General features: G+C 51.5%; 1 protein-coding gene across 1 annotated transcript in view; it reads left to right on the forward strand.

Moving 5' to 3' along the window:
- The window catches only part of ITGA9 (integrin subunit alpha 9), a 242,502-nt gene that overhangs the window by 214,163 nt on the left and 15,766 nt on the right, over nucleotides 1–12,573 (forward strand). The window contains exon 26 of the mRNA XM_036431802.2: nucleotides 3,172–3,273. Within this exon, the coding sequence (XP_036287695.1) occupies nucleotides 3,172–3,273 (102 nt within the window). The remainder of the gene's footprint in view (nucleotides 1–3,171; nucleotides 3,274–12,573) is intronic.

Raw genomic sequence — 12,573 nt, forward strand, 5'->3', positions numbered from 1 at the left:
TCTGATTTATTTTGACAGAAGAGCTGCTGAGTAGGAAAAGCCACATCCAACAAGATGCTTTAAAAAATAATCACATGCGAAGATAACACTAAATATGCACGTTCACCACAGAGATTCTATTTATTTTCCTTTGAAAAGAAAACTATGTCGGTCCGCGTGAGCCTGTCCGTGTGCGAATGAACGTCCTTAGGAAACTCATTCCGGGATTCTTTTCTCAATTAGGCATGGCAGGCCCACGCGGACCTGAGAAGTCGCGAGCCCTGGGGAATCAGGATGTTTTTTCCCCCATGTTCCGTGTGGAGCCGGGCAGCCCCCACGCACCCAGGGAGAGCCACCCACCGTCCCACTTGCTCAGGTTTCCTTGGGAGGCAAACGGGTTGGGGGCGCCTTGGGGTCACACAGTAGCTTCCCTGGAAAGGGACAGAGTTGCGAGAGGCCCAGGCATGAGTTTGAGCACCCCTGGCATCCTGTGACCCCAGGAGCGGGTCTGGAAGCCCCGCATTCCTGCAGGTGCCTCCCTGGCCTGGGTCGCCAGGTCAGGTGACAGACTATGAGGGGAGAGACGTACCCAGCCTGTCCGTGTTCTTGACAAATGGGACTGGTGATGGTTTCATTGGCACTTGGTTGTTGGCTCCATCCCCAGTAGGGGCCCTGCAGGAGGCAGCTGAAGGAGGGATAGGGAAACCACTCTGACCCCTCCTTCACCTTGAACCCAGGTGGCTGCCCTTGCACTTGGGTCATTTGTCCTTAACCTGCGGGCCTGGCCTCCAGCCTTCCATGGACCCAGCTCTGCGGCCTGACCTTTTGCATCTCCCTCTCTCTCGGGGATCCCTGGAGACCCTTTGCCAAGTAGCATGTCCCACTGACTCTGTCCCCAAGGGCCCAGTCCACACCCTAAGAGAGCGGAAAGCCAGGGGTGACCTCGGCGGGTGTGGGAGGGTCACTCTCCCTGCAGATGCCTTTTCGGCAGCAATCCCAGGCTTAGAAGGAGGCTGACCTGGAAGCCAGATGGAGCCCAGCTGCTCCCGGTGCTGGAAATGTGGTGTCGGGGCCACAGCCCCCTCACCCCCACCCCAGGAGAGGAGCAGGAGTGACTCCAGGAGCCCCCCACTCCCTGAGGATTAGGGGCGGAGGGGGGAGGGGGTTGTAGCGCCAGCCTTGTGGTCTGCCTGGGCCTCCAGTGTGTTTACTTTCCTCTGACCTCAAGGCCTGGCCCCAGACAAGGGAATCTGAGGTTTTCTTGTTTTGACCTTAGGTTTTCATGTGAAATGTGGGATCTGGTTGTGTTTTTTTTTTAATTACCAGAGGATTTAGATTCCTTTGAGAGGGTTCGTCTCCCACAGCCACCAAGGCCTGTGCTGGGGCCGCTCCCTCACAGTTCAGCCTCTTTATTCCGGTTAGTATCGTGGTCGTGATTAACACCGGAGATGATGGTGATTATCACCATCATCCCAGACTTACAATGCAGTTTATCCTGACACATAAACCCCACCCCCCCATTTATAAAACTGCTAAAAGGGGCGGAAGATTATTTGAATTTGAAAGCATTCGCTGCTTCATGTGAGCGACCTGGAGCAGTACCTTTGAGTGGCGAGCTTCCCAGAGCATTTAAAATACGCTTTATTGCTGCCCTAGCTGGTTTGGCTCAGTGGATAGAGCATCAGCCTGCACATGGAAGAGTCTCGGGTTCCATTCCAGTCAAGGGCATGTACCTCGATTGCAGGCTCATTTCCTGGCCCTAGTTGGGGGCTTGTGGGTTGCAATCAATGTGTCTCTCTCACATTGATGTTTCTCTGTCTCTTCTCCTCCCTTCCACTCTCTGTAAAAATCAGCAGAAAAATATCCTCAAGTGAGGATTAAATATGTGTGTGTGTGTGTGTGTGTGTGTGTATGATGTGTGTTTTTTTTAATATATTTTATTGATTTTTTACAGAGAGGGATAGTTATAAAATCAAAGAGAGAGAAACATCCATCAGCTGCCTCCTGCACACCCCCTACTGGGGATGCGCCTGGACCCAAGATACATGCCCTTGACTGGAATCGAACCTGGGAACTTTCAGTCCAAAGACCGACGTTCCATCCACTGAACCAAATTGGTTAGGGCTGTTTTATTGTTTTTAAAAAATGCAATAATCCATGCATAACCCCCAGGTCAAGTTCGCATGCCATGTGTCCTCCCAGGACGGTCTCTGTGGCTTCCTGGTCGGAGCTGAGCACTGGGCCCCTCGGACCTGCCTCCTGAGGAGAGTTCTGCCCTTTGGGTTTGGGCGGTGGGTTTCGTCAGCAGTGGGCAGAGCTGGCACCTGTTCCGTGTCTCCATGATGTGGGTGGGGGCGCTACATGCCCCCTTGATGGCAGAGCCCCAGCCATGCCCGCAGGGGGATGCCAAGTGCTCCAGGGGCCTGCCCTCTGTTTCCAGGGCCGAAGCCAGGCTGCCTCTCCATCCCACGGCTCATCCGTCCACTGGCCCACAGTTCTGGCCCTTTCCGACGCCATATGTTTCCAACCCCTGTCTTTTTCCACATCCCTTCCCCATCCCTGCCTGGGAGCCATGTTCTCCTTTTCTGGATCCGTGGCTCTGACTCTGAGCCCACCCCGGGCCCCTGTCTCTTCGGGCCACAGCCTAACGTATAAGGCCGATGCGTCCGGCTTCCTCGCGTCTTTCCATGTTTCATGGCTTTGAACCCAAAACATCTTCGTCTGGGAGCAAAGGAAGAGTTAAAAGTAACTCCTGGGAAGGGGTGGAGGGTTGTGGTCAGGGCAGGAGGATGCCGGAGAATGGAAATCAGATGCTTGCTGCGGGATGCCAGCCCTGGGTTTGCCTTACGCCGCTTAGTTGTGTTTATTCTCCGCTCCCTGTGACTGCGTCCGCACCAATCCCCAATACCTGGCTCTTTGGGCTTGGAAACCACAGCACACAAGCCGGCAATTTGTGGGTGGCTGGCAGACTCCTTCATTGTCCCGCACCCACCGAGGTATGAAATGAAGGAATTCTCCAAGAGAACTGGGGGGTCTCCGCCTAGGTGGGTGCCCGGGATGGGGAGACATCTGATGCGGGGATACAGTGTTTGTCCGTCCGCGGGGGATCTTGGCATTTCGGTTTGGTGCTGCCCGGTCCCCAGCCGTTGCCGCTGGACGATCTGATGGTGCGTCGTTCTGTTTCCTCCTCAGGACAGTTCGTCTGTCATCCAGTTCATGACCCGGGCCAAGGTGAAAGCAGACCCTGCCCTGAGGGTGGTGGAGGTCGCCAGCGGGAACCCAGAAGAGATGACGGTGAGTCAGCCCCTTACCCTCTCCCTCCCCCCCTGCTGGGACCGCCCCTCCTCGGAGGGTGAGGGAATCTGGGTGACTCGGTGCTGGAATGTGAGGATAAACATGGCCTCTGAGCCAAGAGGCTGGCTTTGTGGTAGGCCCGGGACCATGCCGGCCCCCCCAGGGAGGCCTTGTGGGGCCTGCTCTTGTCGGGACCGCATTGTTCTTTAGGAATCGATCCTGACGCGAAGGTTCCCTGCTCCGGCTGGCCAAAGGAAAAATAGTCTGGAAGGACCCAGGACAGGGCTTGGGTTTCCACTCTGAAGCCAAGGCTATTTTTATCCCCCGCAGACCTCTCCCTGAAACCTCAGCTGCCTTCCCCATGAAAGCCCTGGAGGAAAACAAGCCGTCCGAGTCGTTCGGAGAGGGTGCGTCCAAATGGCCCAGCCCTAGCGCCTTCTCTCCATTCCCACCCACCCCCTGGCTCTCCACAGCAGGCAGTTGGCTCGCAGGCCTCAGAGACATGCAAGTGGCGGCCACTGGGATGCTTGGAAAGGGAGAGGCTGGAGGAGAAGCATGGCCTTGGCTTTTGGCTGCCTTTTCCCGGGGCAGGGAGGGGGGGGCTCACCCTTGGACCCACACACTCAGCTCCCAGGCACATGGGAAGGGGAGACAGCAGCCTGTGACCTGGTTGTGCCAATGTGCCGTGCCAGGATGCCACCTTTTTGCATCTCCTTCCCCGGAATTTGCCTTGCCTCAAGGGAGACGTGGCCTTCTGACCCTCACTTGGAAGGGTCAGTGCTACTGGGACAAATGTACAGAAGTGGTATGTTCATAAAGATTTTATATATATATATATATATATATATATATATATATATATATATATATATATATAAAAGGCATTCCGTGAATAGAGCATCAGCCCGAGGACTGAAGGGTCCCGGGTTCGAGTCCAGTGAAGGGCACATACCTCGGTTGCAGACTCAATCCCCAGCCCTGGTCAGGATGCGCACAGGAGGCAACCCATCAATGCATCTCTCTCACATTGATGTTTCTCTCTGATTTGCCCCCTCTCTTCCACTCTCTCTAAAAATCAATGGAAAAATATGTTGGGGTGAGGATTTAAAAAAAAAAAAAAAAGATTGTTAATTTATTTTCTGATAACAATGGAGACACCACATGTCTAAATGTTAGGATGGGATTGGGCCAAAGCCCGTCCCGTAAGACCCTGGTTGGAAAGGGTCCAAGTAGAAATCAGTCTTTAGGGACCTCGGTGACGTCTCAGTCCTGCTGCCAGGGGTGGTGAGCGGGAGGCGGGCCACCAGCTGGGACAGAGGACTTCCGTGGCAGAAGAACTTCTGTGGATGGGGAGGAAGTCAAAGCTGCCTAGGACCTGGCCAATCGGGCTCAGCGCAGGGAAGACCTGTCAGATGCCCAGCTTTCCTCCTCTCTCTACATCCATGCAGTCGTTTTACTGATAGAAAGCGAATGGGATGGGGTGGGATTACGCTGGAATCCTTCACTGCCAACGTCCCTGTTTTCCTGGCAGGTGCAATATAGCAGGTGCCTTTTCCCCCCTGCCTCTGGGCCACGTCAATGCTAATTCAGACCTTCACTCTGATGTGAAGGAAATGGTGATTCACTGCTCATTGTCGTAGCGCTAGTTAGAGAGTCTTCTAGAACTCCATACTCGCCCAGCATGAGAGGCGTGGAATGTTCTGGAGGACCATAGTGTTCCCAGCCAAGAGCTCATGGAAGCGCCCTGGTTGGGTAGCCCAGTTGGTTAGAGCACCCTCCAGATATGCCAAGGTTGCAGGGCCGATCCCTGGTCAGGGCACATAAAGAATCAACCAATGAACACATAAGTGGAACAGCAAAATGATGTTCTCTCTTTCTCTCGTTCCTTTTTCTCTCTCTTAAAAAAAAAAAAAAATCAATAATTTTTTTAAAGAGCTAATGGAAGTCATTAGCAGCTTTCCCACAGGTGGAATGTCTTGTGTAGATGGTTTTTTTAAATCTATCACTGGGAACATGGCCCTCGATTTTCTGGAACATTGAGCGGTGTGTGGGATGCAGGAAGGCATTGCTTAGCATCCTATTGTTGGATATTGAGTCATCTGGACACCCCCAAAATGCCACTTCCATTCCTCACTGTGCCACTTTGAGCACCGAGGTGATGTCTTCTCTATTGAGCGTTCTTTGGAAGAAGCTCTCGTTGCAACTGATTTTTCAGAGCTCCTCAGAAAAATGGAGCAGCACTGTCACCCACAGTGCCCGCCCCCCCACTCCCTCCTTGCCCTGACTTTTTCAGTCCAGGAGCTCCAATGACGTTCCAGCCCTGCCAGGAAAGACAGGGGGGAAGGCTCTTCTCTGAGAAGGAAGGTTTGCCTTTTTAGAGCAAACGCGGTCTTTCCTGCATGCTCCTTCCGAATGCCTGGCTCTCTGTCGGTCGTCCCTCTGAGGGGAAATTTCCACAGAGGGCAACACCAAATTTAAATCGGGCAAAAATGCCACGGGGTTTTAGATGAGGCCCCAAATGGCTATGGCTTTGGAATGAACAGGAAATGTGCTTGCCACTGGTATTGAGCAGGGTGGAGATGAGAAGAGGAAATAATCGTGTGGGTTTTCATTCATCTTTATTGTATAAAGTATTACACATGTCCCCCTTCTTTTCCCGATGACCCCCCTCCACCCTGCACCTGTCCCTCCCAGGCCCTCACCACCCTATTGTCTGTGTCCATGGAATGTGCATACATGCATAGAAGTTTCCTGGTTAACCTCTCCCCACCCACCTCTCCACCCCCACCTTCCCTCCGAGATTCGTCAGTCTGCTCCATGCTTCTGTGTCTCCGGATCTATCTTGTCCATCAGGTTATTTTGTTCATTAGATTCTACGTAACGTCAGCTTTTTAGTCCCATCAGGTCCACATGGTGGTCAGCATAGCTGACAGGGAAGTCCAGTAACTTCCCTGGGACCCTTTGTGCCTTGGCTTCTTAGGCCAGGGAATGAGTCATGCTGTACAGAGCATGTGGGTCTTAAGGCATTTGCGCTGTTTTGCTAAGAAATCTGGGTGTCAGCATGTGTCCGAGACCAACCCCCCAAGCTTACTTGGCTTTGTATAGGCCCAAACCTGAGAGTCCCGGGTGAGACCTGGGGGCAGCTCTAATGCCAATAATATGTTGAATTTTCTGGTCTACTCAACCCAGCCTTCTTACTTTCGGGGAGAGCTGCCAACATCTGAGGTTAGTCACTTCCCCGGGGCCAACCAGGAGTCCACAGGCCCCTCTCTGCTATTGCGCGTACCACCCACACTTCCTTCTCTCGCCGGATAAGGAGCTTTTATGAATTACCTAGCAAATCCCCCTTCTTGATATTTTAAAATGGCAGAATGTATGAGAAACACATACACCCACCAGAATGGAGGAAGTTCTTGGCACATGGAGTCTGTGCAGAGGGTGAGGTCTTAGGCGCAAGAAGGCGACCAGGCCGGCTCTGTCTCATTTGGGCGGAACCCGATGAATAGCTCTGCTCAGGCCCGGGACGCAGCCATCCCTGGGTTCTGGTCCCCAGGGAGAGCTGGTCGCTGGCATTTCTGGCCATTGGAGCAGAGACACACGGGAGGCGGCCCCAGCACTATAAGTGGGTTCGGCATGAGGCTGCTGAAAAGTGACAGCTGTCCCTCCCACGTGCTTCTCCAATGCCGAGGGTATCTGGCCAGCCAACCTCCAGCTCTCCTTAGGGCTCCCCATCTGAGCTTGAGCCCTTGTTCGCTATCTCAGCCACTGCATCGGTACTAACCTTGGGGCCCACTGCATCATCTTGACGCAAAGCCCTTGCCTGGTGCACCCACCGTCCCATTAATAGTGGGTCTCACTGCACACAAAGATGGCCAGGACGACATGGTCCTTTGATGGAATTGCCTCTCATCACTCTCACATCATCCCTGCGAACTGGGCATTATAGCTCCCATTTTCTCTCGGGGAAACCGAGGCTCCAGGAGGAGAGGAGACCACCAGCCAGAGGCGCCACAGCGTATTAGCGGAAGAGCCAGCCCCTGCCCGTTTGCAAGATCCGAGTCTCCCTTGATCCCTCGTCCCTCTGTGCTGGGCCGTCCCGTCGCCCCACGCCCACACGCAGCGAGAGCCACTCTGAGCAGGAGGTCAGAATCACAGTCCTGGGTGGTAGACAGCTGGCCCTTTGTCTCGGGAGCGCCCTTGGCTCCGGGAGCCTCAGAAGCACATCGTGTTCAGACTGAGACGTCTGTTGATTCTGGAACGCGTCCCTTTGTGGCCCAGTCCCTACGCAGATGCAACCCACTCATCAGGAGGAGAGCTGGGGCTCCTTCAGGGCCCCGGGCGGCTTGAGGTCAAGGCCTGGCGTTCTCCTCCTCTCTTTAAAGCGCGGTTCTGAGGACCCGCAGGAGGAAGAGAAATAAAACCTCTCCGCCCAGGGCTTGGCACGTCGTAAGTGCTCAACAAACGGGACCCGTTCTTGTCAACAAAGGAATTAGCACCAGCCCGGCTTCTTCCTCTGCAAATTTGAACAGGTCGAGGAATTTCTGGACCTGGGGCCCGGGCAGGCATGGGCGAGGCTGACATCTGTTTATCTCAGCGCAGACTTGCAGCCTTGGTCTTGCCAGATGCACAGTTTACTTTCTGCTCATTGATGTCGTCTCCAGAAGCCTCCCGCCCCTCGGCTGAAGTGCTTTCTGGAAGCTGTGTTCTGAGAGCAATTTAAGATGTGGTTGGGCTGAGACCATGTCTCCCAGGCACCACACCCCCCCTCCCCCTTCCTGGCTATTGGGTGTCATCAGAAGCAGGTGACAATGACCTTTCATTGTCCCGGATGCTGTTCTCTTTCCACTTCTTATTTGGCTGCAGAGAGGGTCTTGCTATTGGAATTGACCTCTTACCCATTGAACCTCCTCTGGTGTGTGTGTGTGGGGGGGGGGGGGGTGGTACTGACTGAACTGAGCCCCCAGTTTGGGACAAGTGGGCCCCATTGTGGTCATGCCCTCTGGCCTTATGGAGACCAGAGCATTTCTAGCTGTGACATTAGGCATAGTCCCAGTAGTCAGAACGTGGAAGCTTCCAGAAACACAGAAGTGAATCAAGCCCTGAGGGTTAGGTTCACCAGCTGCCTTGGCCTGGATGTGGGCTCCTGGTTGTTTCCTGACGCCAGCTTGCCAACTTCGGTGCATTCGGCTCTACAGCGCAGGCAGGAGGCCCAGCAACTGGGCCGGGCCATCACCCCCAGCTGATGTCCGTCCTCCTCCAAGGCTCTGTTGAAGCAAATCCTCATGCTCCTCGTTTTCTTGTTCTAGGCGTTGGCATCCAAACACATAAGCCCTCCAGCTTCACACCACAGCCATGCCAGCATCCATTCCGTCGCTGGTCAGAACCTCTGCCTTCCCCATCTGTCTGCCTCCCACCACCCTCTCAGACTATCAGGACCCTTCCCCCCTCACCCTTACTCTTTTTTCTCTTTTTCATACCAGAAGCATGGATCTCCCCTTGGGAAGCCACTAGCCCTGCAACCTTCTTACTGGAGCAGTTTGTTCCTTGAGCCCCCACTTAAAGTTCTCCCTTCTAATCTACATCCATTTTGCAGCTAGAGGCCTCTTTGCAACCATGTCACTCCCCTGCTGAACACCCTCCATGGCCTCCCCATTTTCTTAAGATATCTATATATATAAAAGCCTAAGCGACCATTACAACCGAATGACTGGAACTGGAACAACCGGTCAGCCAGTCGCTATGGTGCTGACCACCAAGGGGCAGACGCTCAATGCAGGAGCTGTCCCCTGGTGGTCAGTGCACCCCCACAGAAACCTCCTGTGGCCCCTCCACTCAACTGGCCCCTCCCCACCCACAACTTGCTGGCCAACTCCCGCAACCCCTCCACCCCTGCCGGCTGCCCCTCTCCCACCGCACCCCCTCCGTAGGCCTCGATAACCAGCCAAGCCAAGGGACCACCCGTGCATGAATTCGTGCACCAGGCCTCTAGTAGCAAATAATTCTTACTGTGGCTGCAGCTTTGCCTGTCTCTCCAGCCTCAACTTGAACAACTTCCTTCCTCTGGCTTCTGGTTCAACCTGTTTGCGCCATCCTCACTGTTACCCCTGCCTCCCTCGTTCCTGCCACAAGGACTTTGCACATGCTGTTCCTTCTCCTTGGAGTGATATTCCCTCCCCTCTCTGACGATGTTGTTAATTTACGTCTGCCTATTCTCTAATTCTCAACTCAAGCTGTTCAGCACGGGATGCTTTCTGACTGCCATCCCTGTCTCGGGCTTTTATAACCAGGAACTCTCCCTGGGGCCACTTGCCAGGGTTACACTTCAGTGTGTATGTGTCTATCTGGCCAGTATTGTCTATAAGCAAAAGGCTCCTTGAGAGCAAGCATTGCCTGTTTTACTCATCAAGGAGTCCCCACAGTCTTGGCAATAGTAAGTGCTATATGTTCATTTGTCAAAAGGATGAATGGAGAGGTGGGTGGATGGATGGACCAACTGCTGAGCTGGTGGATAGGCAAATGGATAAATGGATGGCCAGGACTTCTTCCAAAGAAAAGACATTTGCAGATTTATCTTTGAAGTTAAGAGAGGAGAAGCACAGAGACTCCGGCTTCCAATCCCATCTTCCCTTTGGTTGCAGGCTGAGTCACGTTCATGCTTCATCTGACATTATGGTAGACAACACTGACTTCATTCATTTGTGCGTTCATGATCACGAAATGCATTCCTGCCATGGTGTCGGTGGCAGGAGAGCATGCCCTTGACCCCTTGTTCTAGAAGAACTCACAGTTTGCTGGAGTCTGTAGACAGGAAGCTATATCATTACCTTTCAGTGAGAAGGACTTAAAACTGGGCCTCTGAAACATTCACTGTGGCCTTAAAAGTAAACTTTGCAGAGCGGGGGATTCCCTTGAGTTGGCTCAGGGGTGGCTGGGGCTGGAAATGGGATTGGGGGGACAGGCTTGGGAGGGGGCTGAGCAGGCAGGGCTCCGGCTGCCCATCTTTACAGCCAGAAAATCCACCTTTTTCTGGTTTATACATTGAGATGCTCCAGTAGGGTTTTCTCTGCTAAAAGTATTGGAAATGGCCATGTTTCCAGAAGCTCGGAGAATGATTAATTCTGCTGAAGAGAGGAATGGGCAGGCTTCTTGGAAGAGGGGGTTCTGGGGCAGAGCTTCTCTTTTTAATTTTGTTTAACTTGGCCTAAATACGCAAAAACGTTTTTAATGGTAAGAAATAGAAATGAGGAAAACAACCATAATCTCAGAAACCTCCTTTCACTTTTAAATGTTTCTACTGTGTGTGTTTGTTTTTGTTGTTGTTGTTTTTTGTTTTTTTGCAAAGCTGAAGTCTTCTATATATTACATTGATATCCTGATTTTCTTCACTTACCATTTATTATTTCCCCCATGTTACTATCACATTTTCAAAGAATTTAAGTCTTGGATACCAGACGAAAAGATGTCCCACCAGGCATCTTGGAGCATCCTCTGTCCCTTTCTCCGTAAGTGTGACCATGGCCCAGCCGCACTGGCCTGCCCGGGCTTATTGGACATGTAGAGTCTCAGACCCTAGGCTGCCTGGCTGTTTCAGAAATCGCCCTGTGATTGGGTTCCTGTGGCCTCATACACGTTTACATTTGACCTTCATTTGATGGGACTGCTTGACCTTCTAGGACCCACTTCTGTGAAGTTACATGTTAACCCAGTGGTCAGCAAACCGCGGCTAACGAGTTTTTTTGTTTGTTTGTTTGTTGGTTTAATATATTTTATTGATTTTTTTTACAGAGAGGAAGAGAGAGGGATAGAGAGTTAGAAACATCGATGAGGGAGAATCATTGATCAGCTGCCTCTTGCATGCCCCCTATTGGGGATGTGCCCACAACCAAGGTACATGCCCTTGACCGGAATCGAACCCGGGACCTTTCAGTCTGCAGGCCGACGCTGTATCCACTGAGCCAAACCAGTTTCGGCGGCTAATGAGTTTTGTGGCTCTTTGGCCCCTTGAGTGTGGCTCTTCCACAAAATACCATGGCCTGGGCGAGTCTATTTTGAAGAAGTGGCGTTAGAAGAAGTTGAAGTTTAAAAAGTTTGGCTCTCAAAAGAAATTTTAATCGTTGTACTGTTGATATTTGGCTCTGTTGACTAATGAGTTTGCCAACCACTGTGTTAACTCATAGGAGATAATGGCTTATAAACGACTTTTGCCAGAAAAGATGAAAATGATTTCTGTCCGGCTGAAAATATAATACAAAGGGTTATATAAACTATCATATATACCTCTCGGGAATTAACGAGTTTTGTATCCAGTTTCAGAATTCGTTTTTGTTTGTTTGTTTGTTATTCCGTGGCTACACATTTACAGTTGTGCTTATGGAAACTAATACAATAATTAATAAATAATAATACAAAAATAAATTCTGGCCCAGCCGGCATGACTCAGTGGCTGAGCATCGACCTATCAACCAGGAGGTCACAGTGTGATTCCGGGTCAGGGCACATGCCCTGGTTGCAGACTAGATCCCCAGTGAGGAGCGTGTAAGAGGCAGCCAGTCACTGATTATCTCTCATCATGGATATTTCTCTCTCTCTCTCTCTCTCTCTCTCTCTCTCTCTCTCTCTCTCTCTCTCTCTCTCTTCTTCCTCCTCCTCCTCCTCCTCCTCCTCCTCCTCTTCCTTACTGAAATCAATAAAAATACATTTAAAAAAAATAAATTCTGCATTTCTGGTGCTCACAGCTGTCAACCTACGTTTGCCCCACCCAGTAGTCAGATCCTTCTTTGAACTGCCTTTACCATCCTGCTGATTCCCATAGTAATGGATTAAGTTCGTCTTTAACATGTATTCGCACTATTTTTACTAGTAGAGCAGAGTCACGTTTTACATTTTTGAAAATCATACTTTTTTAGCCAGATTTATCATCACCCTTTTCAGTAGCTCTGTGGTATTCCACTTCATGAGTGGTCATGACTTGCTTATCTGTTGCCCTATGGTTGGACATTTAGAATATTTCTACTTCTGCACCAATTTAATTCCGCAGCGACCCTTTTGAATAGAAAACTTTTCCTGTTTGGACTGAAGGGTTGTAGGTTCGATTCCAGACAAGGGTACATACCTCAGTTACAGGCTTGATCCCCATGCAGGAGGCAACCAATCAGTGTGTCTCTCTCACATCAATGTTTCTCTCTCCCCTTCCCTTCCACTTCTCTAAAAATCAATGGAGAAAATATCCTCAGGTGAGGATTAACAACAACAACAAAAGATAGAAACATTTGTAAGGAGAGCAGTATTGGAGTTTGTCAC

The sequence above is a fragment of the Pipistrellus kuhlii genome, unplaced genomic scaffold (assembly GCF_014108245.1).
Source record: "Pipistrellus kuhlii isolate mPipKuh1 unplaced genomic scaffold, mPipKuh1.p scaffold_m20_p_11, whole genome shotgun sequence".
NCBI lineage: Eukaryota > Metazoa > Chordata > Mammalia > Chiroptera > Vespertilionidae > Pipistrellus > Pipistrellus kuhlii.